General features: G+C 42.5%; 1 protein-coding gene across 1 annotated transcript in view; it reads left to right on the top strand.

The window, feature by feature from the left end:
- Positions 1-246: 246 nt before the first annotated feature.
- LOC115099788 (fibronectin type III domain-containing protein 7-like) overlaps positions 247-20,449 on the top strand; it is a 55,341-nt gene continuing 35,138 nt past the window's right edge. Inside the window, exons 1-3 of the mRNA XM_029617636.1 lie at positions 247-397; positions 5,912-6,015; positions 6,930-6,948. Coding sequence (XP_029473496.1) covers positions 247-397; positions 5,912-6,015; positions 6,930-6,948 — 274 coding nt within the window. The remainder of the gene's footprint in view (positions 398-5,911; positions 6,016-6,929; positions 6,949-20,449) is intronic.

Raw genomic sequence — 20,449 nt, 5'->3', positions numbered from 1 at the left:
TGTTCGCCGGGTACTGCGCACAAATGTACCCTGCGCGCTTAGATTAAAAATCTGCCCCATTATGTTTTTTCTTTAGGGTTTTTTTTTTTTGTGATCCACTAATTTCTTTCTGCTTCCAGCTCAATCAGAATCAGGGCTGAGATCTGGTGCCATCAGCCTTCATTCCCAACTACTCAGGGCTTTTATATCTTCCTCGCCCCCAATATACTGTCTTGTCATTGCGGAGATGGTCCTGGGACAGGTACCATGTACTGGGGCTCCTTCTGGGTCCCTGCAACCATGGGCACTGAATCCAACAACCAGGTGTCATCCTTCAACAATGACCATGACTTCCTCTCCACGGAGGCTGTGCACGCTGCCTCTGCAGCATCTCCATCCCACCTAGCAGAAGCCCCAGGTTAGGGACTGAACCAGGGACCTTCTGCATAGACGTGCAGAATGCTTTGCCACCTGAAGCACGAGCCCCTACTCCCCCCATTACTTCTAAAGGGGGCCTATTCACTGATAAAGCACAATGACGCGTGTGCCATGCCTTAGTAAATAGACTCCTGTACACACTGCTTAAGTGTCAGTTTTATGGCAGGGTCTCTATTTAAAGTGTCAATTGGTGGCTGTAACAGTTAATTGACTGTGTAATTTGAAGAAGAGAGGCATACAGTGAGTGACACCGCATTGTTCCAAACTCTAAAATGCACAGGATGTAGGTAAGGCAAGAACGGACCACACTCCTTAACGTGCAAAAAAAGCCTCATTACAACTCTGACACGGATTCCAGTACAGGAAATGTGAGTAATCAGATACGTGATCTTGTCTGTAAGTGAAACCTGACTGGTGATAAAACTGTCTACCTTATTATTATAGCTAAAAAATTCTTATTCTAAAATCATTCCCAGTACCGGGACTTGCCATGTACGAATCCTCACATCAAGCTATTTATTGCAGTTAAACAATCAGTACGTACGACTATGTGCCAAGGTTTTCCTTCAGTTCTTACAAGGTTACATTTCTGATCTTTGTAAATTTCCACCCACATGGAAATGAAAGGTGTAAAGGAGTTGATTTCTAATTTTAAAAAAAGATGACCTGCCAACATCTAAGATCCAAAATAAACCGGGATGTTAGAACAAACATATTCCGAATACATCTGGGGAATTACACAGTAATTTGGAGCTTGGTGTGCTGTTGGGCTTTCCTGCTAAGCTCAGCTAGCGGTAGAGGCAGGGCAGTTCTGAATCACAGAGAATTATTTTTTTCATGTAAAAGTTTTCTCCTCCCAAAGTCTGTTTAATGCTAAGTTTACCACCCCAGGGAGCATTTTGAGCTGCTATTTCCTCTAAAGGATCCTTTCAGTAGTCAACCCCATTGTTGAAATGCTCTCCTGCAGGGGGTGGAAGGTATTTTATAGCGCTATCCAATCTCTGGAGGAAACTAACTTTGTAGAGAGACATATTTTACACATCACATAGGGTTTCGTGCAGGAGCCCTGCTGTCTTCTGCCCTCTGTCTCCCTGGAGGCCACAGCTCCATTACACCTACAGTGGGTCTGCATTTGGTGAGGGACATGGAAGGATGTATTAAAGTGACATTTTATGAGGATGGCAGTGGAAGCAAAGTAATATAAAAAGGAATAGTTTGTAACTCTCTTGCCAGGGTCCAGCTGGGGAAGAGGGAGCTGTATAGCACTGCGGGCGACCTCCAGGGGAGGTGGTGTCCTGTGCCATGAATTCCTGCTTCTTGGTTCAGCTTGGACTAGTAGCCAGGCAGTGCTACATTCCCAGCTCAGAAAAGGGTTCTGTAAGGTCAACATTCAAAAGGTTTTGTCCAGGTAAGAACATAAGAAATGCCATATTGGGTCAGACCAAGGGACGATCAAGCCCAGTATCCTGTTCCCAAAGTGGCCAATCCAAGTCACAAGTACCTGGCAAGTACCCAAAGATTAGTTAGATCACAAGTTACTAATGCTTATTAATTACCTAATAACAATTTATAGATTTAACCCATAGGAACTTATCCAAACCTTTTTAAAACCCAGTTACACTAACTGTTGAAACCACATCATCTGGCAATGAATTCCAGAGTTTAACTATGCGCCGAGTGAAAAAGAATTTTCAATTTGTTTTAAATGAGCCACCTGCTAACTTCATGGAGTGCCCTCTGGTCCTTCTATTATCTGAGAGAGTAAACAACTGATTTACATTAACTTGTTCAAGTCCTTTCATGATTTTGTAGACTTCTATCATATCCCCCCTCAGTCGTCTCTCCTCCAAACGGAACAGCCCTAACTTTTAAGTTATCCAGACAAACCTTAAGACTTGAATTCCCTGCCCTTTTATTAGCAAAGTTTTAGACAGGTAAGTCAGGGCAGGGGAGGGGGGGAGGAGGGACACTCTATGGACATGGCTAAAATATATATGGCTAGCGTCCACATTCAGCACTAGCCCAATAAACTTGGCCAGATAAGTCTGATTAGAAAAATCACTATCCTAAATGGAACCAGGTAACTTCAGTTGGGTATATGCAGCAGAACACTTTCTCAGCTAAATTCTGCTGATGTCCAGATAAACTTCTGGGTAATGTTCTTGCTCCCCAGCTTGCTCAGTATCAACTTAAGTGGGTGTTTGTGGGGAGCGGGGGGGGGGGGGGGGGAGGATTGCTTGGAAGTCACTGCTATTGTTCCATAGTAGCACCTATTGTTGGAATGAAGAAGCAGACAGATATATCCTTTGCCAGGTAACCGCAGATATGAGATTTGACCCTAAAGGAGCATGTCCATGCCCTCCACAGGTGAACCACAGTGCCAAGCTTCACTGTCTTTCCAGCTGGACACTTATAGAGCAGTGGTATGACTACATTGGCCTTCTAAGGAGGGAGAAGCAACCTGCAAGAATCAAAGAGAAAACCCAGGCCTAAAATGGGTCACCAGTGGAGGTGGAGGACAGTACATGAACAGATTCTGGGCATACTTTGGACTGATATGGAGGGCAATGGTAGGAAAAGGGTTGAGACATCAAGTAAAGAAAAAACCAAACCATGTGGGGAGGGTTAAGAAAATGGCGTTGGGTTGCATATGGATGTTGTATGCGTATTCAAAGTGGAAGAATCTCAACCGGTGACATCGGTACAGACAGGTGAGCCTGATGTCGGTGCCAGGCCAAATAGTAAAAGTTATTCTTAAAAACAAAATTACTGACCACATAAATAGACAATCATGGTTTAATGAAGGCAAGCCAACATGGGTTTTGCAAAGGGAAGTCTTGCCTTACCAATTTACTACATTTTTTTGAGGATGTAAATAAACTTGTGGATAAAGGTGAGCTGTGGAATTTAGCATATTCATAAATGATCTGGAGAAAGGAATGACGAGTGAGGTGACCAGATTTGCAGATGACACATAACATTGTTTCGAGTCTTTAAAATGGCAATGGTTTGTGCAGAGTCTCAGAAGGATCTTGTGAGACTAGAAGACTGAGCTTCTAAATAACAGATGCAATTTAATGTGGACAAGTGCAAAGTAATGTGTTTAGGGAAAATTAATCCTAATTACATGATGCTGGGTTCCATATTAGGACTCACCATCCAGGAAAAGGATCTCAGAGTCCTTGTGGAAAATACCTTGAAATCCTCGGTACATTGTGTGGTGGGGGTGGTCAAAAGGTCAAATAGAATGTTAAGAATTATTTGGAAAGGAATAGAGAACAAAACTATGAATATCATAATGCCTTTGTACAGATCCATGGTGCGACCGCACCTTGAGTATTGTGTGCTGTTCTGCTTGTCCCATCTCAAAACAAAACATAGCAGACTTAGAAAAAGTACAGAGAAGGGCAATAAAAATGATAAAGGGGAAGGAAAAAGTTCCCTTATGGAGAAAGTCTAAACAGATTAGGGATCTTTAACTTGTAGAAGAGATTACTGAGAGAGGATATGATTGAGATTTAAACAATCATGAGTGGGATGGAATGGGTAAATAGGGAAGGGTTATCTACTCTTTCAAACACTAGGACTAGGGGAGACTCCATAAAACTAGCAACCGGCAGGTTTAAAACAAATTGTAGGAAGTTCTTTTACATTCATCACATAATCAAGTTATGGAATCTGTTGCCAGAGATCACGATCAAAGCAATTAACACAGTGGGATTTAAACGAGGAGTGGACAAGTTGCTGAAGTAAAAGTTCATAACCAGTTATTAGCTAGGTAGACTTGGAAAAGCATCACTTAGCCCTGGGAGTGAGATCCAAGAAACAGATCAATTCAGCCTTGAAATTGTTCCAGCCTAGAAGGCTTGGCTGTCAAATGTTACCGAATGTCCATCATTCAAAGTAATTAGACTAGATGAGTCTGGAGACCTTTTTATGTGCAGGGTCCAACACTCTGAAACACACTGCCGAGTGTCTGAAAGCTGAAACTGGATTTTTACAGTTCAGGAAAATGGTAAAAGCCTTCTTTTTTCAGCAGGCATTTGATATTCAAGATTAACAGCATGACTGAGGGCACAATGTGGAAGAATTATCATAAAGAGCTGATAAGATATTTTTAGGAGTTGTTACCATACTTACAGGCCGATACAGTACATCACCATCCAGGAAAAGGATCTCAGAGTCCTTGTGGAAAATACCTTGAACCTGCCCTTGGACACGCGTTTTCCCTTACCCCTTATTCAGTAAGGGGAGGAAAACGCGCGTCCAACCCGTGGCACCTAATAGCGCCCTCAACTTGCAAATGCATGTTGATGGCCCTATTAGGTATGCGCGCGCGATTCAGAAAGTAAAATGTGCAACCAAGCCGCACATTTTACTTTAAGAAATTAGCGCCTACCCAAAGGTAGGCACTAGTTTCTGCAGGCACCGGGAAAGTGCACAGAAAAGCAGTAAAAACTGCTTTTCTGTGCACTCTCCGACTTAATATCATGGCGATATTAAGTCAGAGGTCCCGAATAGTAAAAAAAGTTAAAAAAAAGAAAAAACAAATTTAAAATGGGCCGGCGGCTGTCGGGCCAAAAACCGGACGCTCAATTTTGCCGGCATCCGGTTTCCGAGCCCGTGGCTGTCAGCGGGCTCGAGAACTGACGCCTGCAAAATTGAGCGTCGGCTGTCAAACCCGCTGACAGCCGCCGCTCCGGGCTAAAAGGAGGTGCTATGGACGTGCTAGTGTGCCTAGTGCCTCCTTTTGCCTGTTTCTACTGCACCACCTAATTTGAATACTGAATCACGCGCACCAGCAAGTGGCCGGTGCGCGCACCAGGAGAGCGGGCGTTCGTCCGCTCTCCCACGGACTTTACTGAATTGGCCTGCTTGAGAGGAAGCAGGAGATCTGTTTTTTGTACTATGGTCTAGTAAAATGTTTAAATAGCTTGTACTGTTAATTTTATGTAAAGGGTTTGTATTGTTTTATTTGTTTTAATATGTCTTACTTATTATTTTATGTATTTGTGGTATCCTATGTTGTTTTAGAAATCTGATGTAATTGTGGATGTTTTTTATTGGAAACTGCCTAGAAATGTTGATAGGCGATTAATGCATTTTAAATAAATAAATTAACTATTGGGAATCTGATGGGTACTTGTGACCTGGACTGGCCTCTGATGGAGACAGAATACTGGGCTCGATGGACCTTGGTCTGACCCAGCATGGCATGTTCTTAACCTGGCAGATTAGATGGGTCAAGTTGGTCTTTCTGCTGCCATTTACTATGTTACTAAATTAAACATCCTACAATAAACTGGCTGCAAAACCCTTCTCCTCTGCTGCTGAATGCATCCATCCTATGAACTGCAGAAGGCACAGCTTTTGACATTGGTGCACCCCCACTGACTGCTAAAGGAGGCGGATGAATGGACATCACTGCTCCAACTGCTGGCCATAAAAGTAGATGAGGAGTCACATTATTGAGATGATTTTCTTTTTAAATTAGTGTCTAGTCAGGAGGCCATGGACACAGGGCAGATGCCCTGTGTCCATGGCATCTGCATGGACACAGGGCTGCCTAATGAGCAGGCATCAACATTACCCATGAAAGTGAGGAGAAGCATGGACAAAAAGAGGGGGGAAGGCTGCAAATGAAAAGCCCTTGGCACCTCCGATATGGGCCGGCTCAACAGAGCAGGGAGTGTAGAATTGGCCAAGGGAAGAGTTCAACCACATTGAACACTTGGAAAGATTAGGACAGCCCGGACAAAATACAAAGAAAGAAAAAAGTCCTTTTGAGAACAGGAGGTAAACGGCTAATAATCCATACAAGCTCATTTCAGATTTTTGGAAATGATTGACATTTGGCTTCTATGTCTGGATCATATCAGCCATACCAGGATTTTCTTGAAAAAGCGGTTCTATGCAATGACATGGGAAGGATTTCTACGACGGTGTGAACAGATTCTTAGAAAGGGAATCTCTTATAACACTTCCTAGTCTTCTAAATGGCCCTCGCTGTAATTGCATATTATAATAGTCTGCAATGAATAGCAAGTGACAAAACAGGTGAGATTAGCTTTCATAAGGAGGAAAAAGGGGGCGTAGCCTTGGGATCTTCAGACTCTCTTTATACACACCTTCTTTTCTGGTGCTCCCAGACCATTTAAGTAACTTCCTCATAAACCCTTTCTAAGCGCTGCGACTCCTGGGGTGCTTCCTTCCCGTGGTTAGAATCGCCCTCTCGCTGTGAAGCATGAGACAGAGTTAAGGAATGGGATCATTACAAGTTTTAGCAGCATGTTGCTTCATGGCATCCTTTTTCCAGGTATTCCAAAAGGGCCTTTTCCCATTCTGTGCCTACGGGGGAAAAACATTTTTAATTTCAACATTTTGTCTTTAGCATTAAATTGAAGTCAAGAAAGGTTGCTAATTAAACTAAACATTGGGAAGTTAGCATGCATGAATGCAATCTGCTGTTTTGGGACTGAATTAACGCTAGTGCCTGTTTTCTTTTCTTGCAGTTCTCCTCCTGTGCTAGGGGTAAGTGGAAACCTTTTTTCTTTTCTTTTCACCCCCCTCGTTGGCTTTGGTTATGGGCAGGGTGGCAGGTACTGGGGGTCACTGCACACCAGGAAGGCACAAACCGCAGGGTAACGCGTCCCTCTGGAAACCTCTCAGGGCCTTTCCGGACCGCACTGCGCAACTCCCTCGCTTTCCGAATAGTTTTTTGGGGCACCGAGAAACGAATGACAGCAAAATGGTGGGAGGGGGAAGAAATTTTTTTTTTTTGTTCAAGGAAAAAGGATTAACTAGGAAAGAATGTACTTGTAATTGCTTAGTTTACGCCACTAAGCAGCTGGAGAAGTGTCAGCTCGGACAAACGAGAAAGAAATCTGAGGCTGCCGCTCTTTGTGCAGACATAGCGGGACAGGACAGCACGGGCTGCAAATAATAATTCCTGCCTACCCAAGGCTTGCGTTCTCAATGGGGGTATGGATCAGGCAGATTTCCATAAATGGGGACATAGGCAGTTTTCTTTTAATAAAAGGATGTAAAATACTAGAATCAGAGTAAACTGAGATGAATCGAGAGTTGTTGGTTTGTTTGTTTTTTATCTCAACCAGATCAACTCTTTATTGAGACCTAGAGTAAGTCTGAGGCAAATCGCAAGCAAGCATGCATTAAATGTTTTAATTTACCATTCTGAACTGTGATCTCGTTGTTATCTGGTCGCTTGATCTCAAAAAAAGACATAGGGTAACTAGAAAAGATGCAAAGAAATGAGTAAAAATGATAAAGGAGACTTCCTTATGATAAGAGCCTAAGCTTGGAAAGAGACAGCAGAGGGGGACATGAAAGAAGTTTATAAAATCATGAGTGAGGTGGAACTGGTAAATAAAGGATGGTTATTTACCCTTTCAAATAATACTAAAACAAGGGAGCACTCCATGAAGCTAACAACTTTAAAACAAATCTGAGAAAGACCTTTTTTACACAATGCACAATCAAGCCGTGGAATCTGTTGCTAGAGGCCATGGCTAAAGTGACCAGCATAGTCAGATTTAAAAGAGGTTTGGACAAGTTCCTGGATTAAAAGTCCATAAAACATTATTAGTCAGGTAGACTAAAGAAAGCTATTGCTATCCCTGGAGGTGAGTAGGAAGAAATACATCTGCTTTGGGATCTGCTGAGTACTTGTGACCGGGACTGGCCCTATTAAAGACTAGTACTGGGCTTGATGGACTTTAATCTGACCCAGCATGGCATCTCTTAATTAATTTATTTACATTTCTTATTAATTGCTTCCCAGATTCAAGAGAATTTTTGGAAGTAATATATAATAAAAACATCTTAACTGATAAGTGATCATAAATCAACCACGTAACCCACAAATTTACAAAATTTGAAAAAAGATCATTTATTTTTAAGGTTAACTTTAAAAATTACTAAAACGTAAAGTAAAACTTAAAACAACTTTAAACATGTTCTTGTTCATTTAAGGTGATTTATGCAGACCTCTTCAAAGCTAAGCAAATTGAGCGTTCAGCTCCTCATCAATTTAACTTTCCTGTTCAAAGCTAGGACGTGGCATTGTAATGCTACGTTTAAGTAGGTGAATCATTTATGCAGGTAAATGCTGCCCTCTTCTGTTCAGGTTAGGGAGCCAAACTGTATAAAAGGGTAAAGAATGTGATTGACTGTCCCTGTGTCCTCAAACCACATTCACCAGCCTGTACAAGCTTCATAAAACATTGCTGAAATAATGTTCAGACTAATCTAGGCAGTTGCTCTTCTGATTGTCCAAAACCCAAAACCTAGCAAGGACTGATTCTGACAACTCTTAGTCATGAAAAAAATTATATTTTGGCTTTTATACAGGGTTCTATACAAGGACACTTTGCATTGAGGTACAAGAAATCCCTGCTGCACAGAGTTTACAATCTAAGCGGCTGCTTGATGCAACAGTCAGTGACATAGGCAGGATCTGAACCACTCCCTTTCGCCAACTCTACGATATATATATATATATCAAAAAGCCTGGGGCATTCCTTTTAATATTTTATTTTAATATCCCTTCCACACACAAGGGGGCAACAGTTTTCCAAAGTCCCCCCCGGGGCCTACTTAGAGTATTATCAGACCTGAGCTTCCGTGGCCCCATTAATTGGAAAACTCATGCAGCTGCTTTCCATACATAATATACTATGAGCAGGGCCTGCTCTGTACGTGCGAGGAAGCACCGTCATGGACCTGCACATTGCTCACTAAAAGAACCAGCTGTTTAATGAATTGAGGAATTGACCGCATGGAGAGAGTTACGGAGTCAGTCTTTGAAAACAGAAAATAAGAATAAGTGAGAATGAGGTATGGAGATTTAGGGGTCAGTCTTAAAATTCAGGATAAAGTAAGACAAAGTAAAAAAACACATACAACATGAAAATCCCTTTGCTTGCACAAACTATGTCAAAGGGGCATCTCTTTTGCTCAAGATTTTTGTTTCCTGACTCTTCTGGATGGGGAAAAAGATTCCCCCGAACAATTGCGTAAGCTAAACGGGGGTGCTGAGAGGGTTTTGCCCAAGCTTTCACTGTAGCACTGTGGAGTAAAAACGTTCCCCAGTGCTTTTTGCAAACGATTTTGTTTGGACAATAAGTTTGGTGAACATTTTTTTTTCCCTCCAGTCAGAAATCTGGGGAAGTTTTAAATCCTATGGCAAAATATGAATTATTCCAAACTTGTGCAATCAGACAGAGCAGGCTTCTTGCACTTCTTTTGCTTCACATCTCAATGTGGCCCACGGTGTTTAGATGTATCAGAGTGGGAAATATGCATTTCTTCAGAGGTACAGGGACAGGTAGGCTTTCTCATCTACCCGAACCGATGAGCAGGCTCTTCTTCAGCGTACACTGTGAGATGCCACTGCTAGCTGGTGTGCATTATTTGCATTTCAGTAGTGCCCAGAAGAGAGGACTGTGCAGTACGGAGGTGTTTGACTTGGGGGGTGGCAGGAGTGGTGCTTTTCTGCCAGGTCATACTAGGTTACTGACCTGGATCCTTTTGTCACTCACCCAGAGCCTTTATGAACTCTCTTAATTTTCTCCATTGGGAAAAAGTGAAAGGTGTGGGCTGCCTCTGGCCCCGACCCCAGTGCTTTCAGTAGGGTAAGGGGGCCTGAACCCTTTGAAGGACTTTGAATTACTGCAGGCTAGGATAATAACGTGAACTAGGTAAATCTGGGTGACAGTTTTCAATAGCTCGCCCTGTGTGCAATATACACCGGAACTTTTAGCCCGCACACATTGCAATCAATTTTGCTTTTCAAAATTAACAGACGCATAGTACGCAAAGTATACAAAGAAGGGTATAAATATTTAGATCCTCAAGGCTCATCTCAAATGTCTTTCGATGCACTCACATTATTTTAATTGCTTTCATCTGGACTGCTTCTATCCTGTCTCTGTCCCTGTTGGGAAACAGTCTCCAAAACTGAACACAGTACTCCAGGTGAGGCCTCACCAAGGACCTGTACAGGGGCATTATCACCTCCTTTTACCTGCTGGTTATGTTCTCTCTGTGCAGTCCAGCATTCTCTAGCCCGAGTCGCTACCTTCAGATCATTAGATTCTATCACCCTGAGGTCCATTTCCTGATGCATGCACATCAGTATCTCATCCCCCAACACGTACAGCTGCTTTGGATTATTGAACCCCAAATGCATGACTCTTCTATTCTTGGTATTGTACCCTAGCTTCCAAACCCTTGACCACTTCTTGAGCTTTTGCAGATTTCTCCTTCCCTATGAGGAAAGACTAAAGAAGTTAGGGCTGTTCAGCTTGGAGAAGAGACGGCTGAAGAGGGGTATGATAGAGGTCTTTAAAATCATGAGAGGTCTTGAACGGGTAAATGTGAGTTGGTTATTTACTCTTTCAGATAATAGAAGGACAAGGGGGCACTCCATGAAGTTAGCATGTAACACATTAAAACTAATCAGAGAAAATTCTTTTTCACTCAATGCACAATTAAACTCTGGAATTTTTTGACAGGGGATGTGTTTAGTGCAGTTAGTGTAGCTGGGATTAAAAAAGGTTTGGATAAGTTCTTGGAGGAGAAGCCCATTACCTACTATTAATCTCCTTTCTCTAAGTTGACTTAGAAAATAGCCACTGCTATTACTGGCATCAGTAGTGTGGGATATAATTAGTTTTTGGGCACTTGCCAGGTACTCGTAGCCTGGATTGACCACTGTTGGAAACAGGATGCTTGGTCTGATCCAGTATGGCAATTTCTTCTGTTCTTATGTTCTCGCTACTCTTTCAGGGGTGTCCACTCTGTTGTAGATCTTAGCATCATCCACCAAAAGACAAATCTTTCCTTCTAACCCCTCTGTTATAATCACTCACAAAGATATTGAACAGAACCAGTTCCAGAACCGATCAACTGAGGCATTCCACTTATCACATTTCTCTCTTCAGACTAAGTTCCATTGACTACTGCCAGTCAATCAATTTCTAGACCATTCCATCACCGTGAGACCCACTTCCAGACTGCTCATTTTATTCATGAGTTTCCTGTGCATGACTATATCAAAAGCTTTGCTGATATGCAAGGTAATCGCATCAGTTGCTCATATGTGATCTAATTCTCTAATCACCTAATTTAAAAAATCAATCAGATTTATCTAACATGACCTTCCTCTGATTAAACCATGTTGCTTCGTATCCTGCAACCAACTGGATTGTAGATAGCTCACTATCCTTTCCTTCAGTAGGATCTCTGTTACTTTTCATACCACTGATGTAATTATATGTAATGTAATAATCAGGAAGGTACATAGTTTAAAATATAATAGAGATTAATTTATGGCTGTTTATTGATTAGAAATTTCTTGTATAGCTAAAAGATAATAAATGTATTATTTTCCATGAACACATATTACAAATTTATCTTCTGTAAAAATATAATTTTATATCAGTATATTTAAGTATATCAATATATATTCAAAATGATCCTAAAATTGTAATGCACTTTCCAGGTGCTTTAGCTGGTAAGGGATGGGGGATCAAGATAAATAATATTACTCCCCACAGTAATGTTCAAAATAGGTTATTAAATGGCTGGGGGAAATAACTTTCTCTGGTTCTCTGTTCTGGAAAGCAATTTATTTATGTACAATAAATGTCCTGCCCCTGTCCTGTTCTAGCTGCTACCAAAGGAGGGTTAGCCTGTATGGCATTAAATGAAGATACATACATAATGGGCATCTCAGAAACCTGGGGGAAAGAGGAGAACCAATGGGATACTGTCATACCATAGATCAAATATATCAAAATGACAGGGCAGATCAAATTGATGGTGGGATGGCACTGTAAGTTGATGGCATAGAATCCAGTAGGATAAAAGATCTGCATGAAACAGAAATTCCATTTGTGGCAACAAAGAAGTTAACATTTAGCTCATTTAAAACAAAAAAAAAAATATTTTTCACTCAGTGCATAGTTCAGTTCTAGAATTCATTGCCAGAGGATGTGGTTACAGAAGTTAGTGTAACTGGGTTTGAAAAAGGTTTGGATAATTTCCAAAGGATAAATCCATAAACTGCTATTACAGTAATTAATAAGCAATAGTAGCTTGTGATCTATCTAAAGTTTGGGTACTTGCCAGGTACTTGTAGCCTGGATTGGCCATTGTTGGAAACAGGATACTGGGCTTGATGGATCCATGGTCTGACCCAGTATGGCATTTCTTATGTTCTTATAGTAGTGGGGGTATACTACCATCCACCTGACCAGGATGATGAAATACTAAGATAGTAGATATGCAAATAAAAATGGCAACCCAATAATAATGGGAGATTTCAACTATCCCAATACTGATAGAGTACATTTCACATCAGGGCATGCTAGGAAGAAGTTTCTGAATGCCATAAATGAATGTTTAATGGAACAGCTGGTCCTAGAACCAACAAGAGGGGAAATTATTTTAGATCTAGTTCTCAGTGGAACACAGTACCTACTGCAAATGGCAATGCAGTGAGGCCTCTTGACAATAGTGATCATAATAAAACCAAATTTGACATAATCGCTGGAGAGAGAATATTAACTAAAACTCCCATAGTAGCATTTAACTTTAAAAAGGGAGACTATGATAAAATGAGAAAATAAGTTAAATAAATTAAAAAGAGCAGTTGCAATGATTAAAAGTTTGCATGAGACATAGAGATTGTTTAAAAATATCATCTTGGAAGCCCAGATGAAATGTATTCCACACATTTAAAAAGGTTGAAGAAAGACCAAATGACTACCAAGGAAGATTTTGGGAAGAAGCTTGCTATGCAGGAAAAATCTAATAACAAACACTATCCCATGTGAATTTTGTCTAACAAGCTGTTCAAAGACATTTAGAGTTATGTTGAAGACATACCTTTTTAAGTTGGCATTTGATTAAAATAGGGTTATCTAGGACCTACTGTTTGATACCCCAGGATATCTAAATGTATTTTTTTTTAACTGTGTTGTGTTTTATTGTAAACTGCCTAGGGCCTTGATAAAGGCAGCAAATAAATTTAAACTTTTAACCTGTGTTCAAATACATCAAAAGAAACGTGAGTGAGTCAGTTGGACGAGTAGGTGACCAGGGAGTAGAAGAAGTGCTCATGGAGGACAAGCCCATAACAGAAAAATTAAATTCATTCTTTGCTTTGGTCTTAACTGAAAAGGATGTTGGAAAGATAACAACACTGTAACAGTTCTCTGAAGGTGATTATTCAGAGGAACTGAAGCAAATCACTGTGAATCTGGAAGATGTACTAAAACAAATTAGCAAACTAAGGGTCTCATTTTCCAGAGGGATCGCACGCGATAAGGGATGTTTCGCACGCGAAAAGACCCTTATCGCGTGCGATACCAAAATGGGGGCAGAGTCGGCCCTGGAAGAGGAGGAGTTGGGGCGTCACTGGGGCCGACTCCGCGAAGACGCCGCGGACGACGAAAAGGTAAGGCCCTTTTCGCTTCCGAGTTCGTGCCCAATAGCTACACCTTCTATGGTGGCACTATTGGGTGTGAAACCGGCAGCGATTGCACCGCGGCGGTGTGATCGCTGCCGGCTAGCGCAGGCCCGCCCCCCATTTCAGCCCCCCACCCCTCATTCCCTAAAGTATCGCAGGCCTGCGATATTTTAGAAAATGAGGCCCTAAATAGCAGCTAATAATCAGGACCTAATGGTATTCACCCCATAGTTCTGAAAGAACTCAAATATGAAATTGCAGACCTGCAACTTATCATTAAAATCTACTACTGTACCTAGGGTTGGAGAGTAGCTAATGTAACACCAATTTTTAAAAAGGATATGTAGTGTCATCCAGAAAACTACAGACTAGTGATCCTGATGTCAGTGCTGACAAAATGGTAGAAGTTATTCTTATGAACAGAATTATTGGGCATAAGGATATATGTGGTTTTAGCAAGTGAAAGTCATGCCTTACCAGTGTTTTAAAATTTTTGAAGAAGTAAATAAATATGTAGATAATGGCAAACTAGTCAATGTAGTGTATCTGGGTTTTCAGAAGGCATTTGACAGAATATTTTATGACAGATCCTCAGGAAATTAAAAAGTCATGTGATAGGAGGCTATGTTTATTGTGGATTGGTAACTGGTTAAAAGATAGGAAAAAGAGAGTAGGAAAAGTCATGCTACCAAAGGAGAGACGTAAATAAGTGGAGTTCTCTGGGATCTGTATTGAGACCAGTATTGTTTAATATATTCATTAATGATGTGGAAAAAGGAGCAACGATGAAGGTGATCAAATTTGCAAAGTGATCAAAATTATTCAAAGTTAAAACACAAGCAGACTGCAAAAGGACTTTTCCAGACTCAAAGAAGTGTGTGTCTAAATAGCAAATTAAATTTAAAGTGCAAAGTGGTGCACATAGGGAAAAATACTCCTAACTATAGGTACGCAATGCTGGGGTCCATATTAGGAGCTACCAACCAGGAAAAGGACCTTGGAGTCACTGTGAACACACACATTGATATCTTCTGCTCAGTGTGCAGCTGTGGCCAAAAAAAACAAACCCAAATGGAATCTGAGGAAGAATTCAGAACGGAATAGAAAACAAAATTGAGAATATCATATTGCTTCTGTGGTGCGACCAAACCTTGAGTATTGTGTGCAGTTCTGGTCGCCTCAGTACAGAGAAGGGCAACAAAAATGAAAAAGGGGTTGGAAAGGCTCCCTTATAAAGGGGGCCGATGTAATAAGGTCTGCTGAAGCTGCCGCAGGTTTGTGTGTGTTTTCCTGTGCAAAGCACTATACGGGTATGAAAAATGGGTTTGGTGCGCTGGATAAGAACATAAGAAATTGCCATACTGGGTCAGACCAAGGATCCATCAAGCCCAGCATCCTGTTTCCAACAGTGGCCAATCCAGGCCATGAGCATGCTTACAGACCCGTGGTTTTTCCTGCGCAATTGCATGCTAATGGCATGGAAAGGAGGCAATTATCTATTCATGGGCATTGTAGGAAGCCGCACTAGCAGAGAGATCGGGTTAGTGTGGGATTTTAATGTGGGATTTTAGCACCTGGGTCAGGACAGGAGGTAAGTGAAAGCACTGGTGTAAAGACCAGTTTTTTAATGCTTTTGCGGGTCAGCCAAACGGCGGACGGAACGGGTAGAGAGAAAGCAGCTTCTCAATGAGGCAGAATTGCCGATCTGCTTTTCATGCTGTTGCCGGCGGTCGGAGTCTGATCTTGACAGGGTTAGGTATTGCTCTATCCACCTTCACATCAACTTCTGGACCACTAATTTATTCATTTTTTTTTAAAAATAAAGGCTTTCGCCCCGAGAATCAATCGCAGGCGTTCACACGGCAATGGAACCTGCATGGATGTCTGCGCGTTTTACTACATAGGGCCATTAGCACACGTTACTGCGCTCATTATGGCGCTTACGTTTGTTGTACGTGGATTTTATGCACGCAGCTAATTAGCATACATGGTTGTTATTACATCCTGTGCTTCCCCTAGTTTTTGCTGGGCACGCCAAAAAAAATCCGTGCAGAAAAATTAGTGCGAATTTCAGCGCTTCTTGCATCGGCCCCAGAGAAAGGCTAAACAGGATACAGCTCTTCAGCTTGAAGAAGAAACAAGCGAGATGCTTTATGACAGAGGCTTTTTAAATTATGTGTGATGTGGAACAAGTTAATATGGAGCAGTTATTTTCTCTTTCAAATGGTGCTATGCCTTGGTGACAGACCATGAAACTAAATAGGAGTAGATTTAAACAAATTTAAGGAAGTCTTTTTTTTTTTTTATACACTCAACACACAGTTGTCATTGGATTCTACCCCCTGGGAAAATGCAATGCTGAAAATTTACAACCCAGCAAGGTCACTTTGATCAGGTCAGCGAGGTTTGCTTAATGTCCCTTCCCCCCCAGCCATGCTTACCTAGCAGAAAGGAAGGAACGAGCATTCTCGGAGGCTGCCCCCGCTCTGTGGAGCTCTCTCCCAGTAGAACTATGACAGATGGAGTGTGCAAAATCCTTTAAATCCATGTTGAAAACCTTTCAGTTTGGACAGGCATATTTGTGACTGGTGATCTACCTAATGGACCTTTTTGACTCATTTATTTTCTGTAAACATTTGCATTATTTTTATTGTGTATGTTTTTATGTGAACCGCCTAGGACTTCGTTGCAGGTGGTATACAAACACTGTAAATTAATTAGTTAATTGAATTAAGCTATGGAAGGTCATCAAGGCTGGTAGCACAGCTAAGTTTTAAAAAGGCTTGCACAAGTTTCTAGAGCAGTGGTTCTCAACCTTTTTCCCATCATGACACACCTACAGACCACACTCACATGTGTGACACACTGCTCATTACAATTCATGGCGGAAATAAAACATAAAGGCCCAGTATTATTTTTATTGTTAAGAATGACACAAGGGAAAGATACATATAGGGGTAGATTTTATAAAGTTGCGCACCAGGCGCGAACAAGAGTACACGGGATTTCAATGGATACGTGCGTAGCCGCACGTATCCATTGAAATCCTGGGTTGGTGCCCAAGGCTGCCCAAAATCGGCAGCCTGCGTGCGCCAAGCCGCGCAGCCTGCCTCCATTCCCTCCGAGGCCGCTCCGAAATTGGAGCGGCCTCGGAGGGAAACTTTTCTTCAGCCTCCCCCCACCTTCCCCTCCCTTCCCCTACCTATCCCACCCCCCGGCCCTATCTACACCCCCCCCTACCTTTGTTGCGAAAGTTACGCCTGCTCGAGGCAGGCGTAACTTGCGTGCTCCGGGCCGGCTGCCGGCGCGCCATGTTCCGGTCTGGAGGCCGCAGCCACGCCCCCGGAATGCCCCACCCCCGGGTGACGCGCCGACTGCGTCATGCCCCTGACACGCCCCCCGATGATACGCCGGTTGCGACACGCCCCCCGACATGCTCCCCCAGGAAAGCCCCGGGACTTTCGCGCGTCCCGGGGCTTTGCGCGCGCCGGAAGCCTATGCAAGATAGGCTCGGCACACGCAGGGGGGGGGGTTGGGGTAGGTTTTCGGGGGTTACACGTGTAACGTACGCGCGTAACCCTCTGAAAATCTACCCCAGACTGTCTGAACAGAAATTGCATAAATAATAAACATCCCACACCAAAACAGCACCAATTTCCAGTACTCAAGCAATAAACACCTTACTTAAGAAAAGGCAACACTGAAAATATTACACCAGGCCTTAAGACATCAATACACCTCCTATTAGAATTGTACACAGTATTCAAGGTGCGGTCTCACCATGGAGCGATACAGAGGCATTATGACATTTTCCATTTTATTCACCATTCCCTTTAATTCCCAACATTCTGTTTGCTTTTTTGACTACCGCAGCACATGGAACCAATGATTTCAATGTGTTATCCACTATGACGCCTAGATTTCTTTCTTGGGTGGTAGCTCCTAGTCATGTGAATTGTGCTTCTGACGATTGAAAATATCGTACGATATTTTCAAAATCATCAGAAATTGGGGGCTCCCCGAAACCGATAGGAAAATCCCACGAAATTGTGTTGTGGGGTTCTCTTATCGTTTTGGGGGAGGACGGGAAAGACGGTACACCAAAACAATCCCTAAACCCACCCCGACCCTTTAAAACTGATCCCTTAGCTTCGCCCACCTTCCCAAACCCCCCCAAAATGTTTTACAAGTACCTGGTGGTCCAGTGGGAGTCCCGGGAGCGATCTCCTGCTCTCGGGCCGTCGGCTGCCACTAATCAAAATGACGCCGATGGCCCTTTGCCCTTACCATGTGACAGGGTATCCGTGCCATTCGGATACCCTGTCACATGGTAAGGGCAAAGGGCCATCGGCGTCATTTTGATTAGTGGCAGCCGACGGCCCGAGAGCAGGAGATCGCTCCCGGGACTCCCACTGGAGTCCCGGGAGTGTTGCCTTTTCTTAAGTAAGGTGTTTATTGCTTGAGTACTGGATGGCCCTGTCACATTTTTAAAGATGGCCGGCGCCATCTTTAAAAATGGTGCGGGCCATCCAGTGCTCCTACCATGTGACAGGGGCCGTGCCATTGGCCGGCCCCTGTCACATGGTAGGAGCACTGGATGGCCCGCACCATTTTTAAAGATGACGCCGGCCGTCCATTACTCCTACCATGTGACAGGGGCCGGCCAATGGCATGGATACCCTGTCACATGGTAAGGGCCATCGGCGCCATTTTGATTAGTGGTAGCCGACGGCCCGAGAGCGGGAGATCGCTCCTGGGACTTCCACTGGACCACAAGGTACTTGTAAAAAGTTTGGGGGGTTCAGGAGAGTGGGAGAAGCTAAGGGATCAGTTTTAAAGGGCTGGGTGGGTTTTTTTGTTTATCGGCTCAGGCGCAGCCGATAAACAAAACCGCGATCGGGCCGCACAAAAAATAATTAACGATGTGAATCGAAACCGGAATCAGAACCGATTCCAGTTCCGATTCACATCTCTAGTAGCTCCTAATATAGATAACTATAGCATGGGTTATTTTTCCCTATATGCATCACCTTGCACTTATCCACATTACATTTCATCTGCCATTTGGATGCCCAATTTTCTAGTCTCACAAGGTCTTCCTGTAATTTATCACAATCTGCTTGTGATTTAACTACTCTGAACAATTTTGTATCATCTGCAAATTTGATTACCTCACTCATCGTATTTCTTTCCAGATCATTTATATATATATTGAAAAGTAAGGGTCCCAATACAGATCCCTGAGGCACTGCACTGCCCACTCCCTTCCACTGAGAAAACTGTCCATTTAATCCTACTCTGTTTCCTGTCTTTTAGCCAGTTTGTAATCCACGAAAGGACATCACCACCTATCCCATGACTTTTTACTTTTCCTAGAAGCCTCTCATGAGGGACATTGTCAAACGCCTTCTGAAAATCCAAGTACACTACATCTACCGGTTCACCTTTATCCACATGTTTATTAACTCCTTCAAAAAAGTGAAGCAGATTTGTGAGGCAAGACTTGCCTTGGGTAAAGCCATGCTGACTTTGTTCCATTAAACCATGTCTTTCTATATGTTCTGTGATTTTGATGTTTTGAACACTTTCTACTATTTTTCCTGGCACTGAAGTCAAGCTAACCGATCTGTAGTTTCCCGGATCACCCCTGGAGCCCTTTTTAAATATTGGGGTTACATTAGCTATCCTCCAGTCGTCAGGTACAATGGATGATTTTAGTGATAGATTACAAATTTTTACTAATAGGTCTGAAATTTCAACATTAACATGGGATAGACTTAGTTTTTGGCAACTTGCCAGGTTGGAAACAGGATGCTGTTGGAAACAGCACTGTTTCCACTGTTGCCACTGTTGGAAACAGGATGCTGGGCTTGATGGACCCTTGGTCTGACCCAGTATGGCATGATCTTATGTTCTTATGTTCTTAAGGCTTCAGCAAGCTGGTAGACGCATATGGCCTTTAACTGCTACCACCAGTCTTCTCTGTCGTTTACCCCAATCAGTACTTTTTATGCTTTAATGCATTGCAGCTAAAAAGAGTCAAAATGCAATATTAACCAATCCATTCCATATAAGATCCAAGAAACTAAATAGAAAAGAACTCACTATAACTGGCCATAATGGCAGTATTTGTAAAAATTGTGTAATAAGACTAAGAACACACAGTGTAGGGACTGGAAATGTGTTGAATGCTCTCCCTTGGCTTTTATTAAAGAGTTGTAACTCTGCACCAGTAAACCATGGTAACAAAGCATGCATTGCTGCTGGTGCCATTTCAGGTGCAGGATCCAATGCTGAGATATTGGTGGGCCATGCTCCCCTCCCAAGTGCTAAATTTATAATGAATGGTAATCTACTTTTTTCAGTTGCTGTTACTTTCAAAAGGAGATATGTCCTGAAAGAAAAGTCTAACTTTATGCTAAATGGAAGGCTGATGCTAACCAGCTAGCAGTTTGTCTCAAGCGTAGACAAGAAGTACTGTGACCTTTGTGGTTAATCCCAATTTTTAATCCTCTTTTCTTTTAATCTGTTTCACAG

The sequence above is a fragment of the Rhinatrema bivittatum genome, chromosome 10, assembly GCF_901001135.1.
Source record: "Rhinatrema bivittatum chromosome 10, aRhiBiv1.1, whole genome shotgun sequence".
NCBI classification, from domain to species: Eukaryota; Metazoa; Chordata; class Amphibia; order Gymnophiona; family Rhinatrematidae; genus Rhinatrema; species Rhinatrema bivittatum.
Note: the sequence above shows the minus strand (reverse complement) of the source record. Positions and strands in the feature narration are given on the sequence as shown.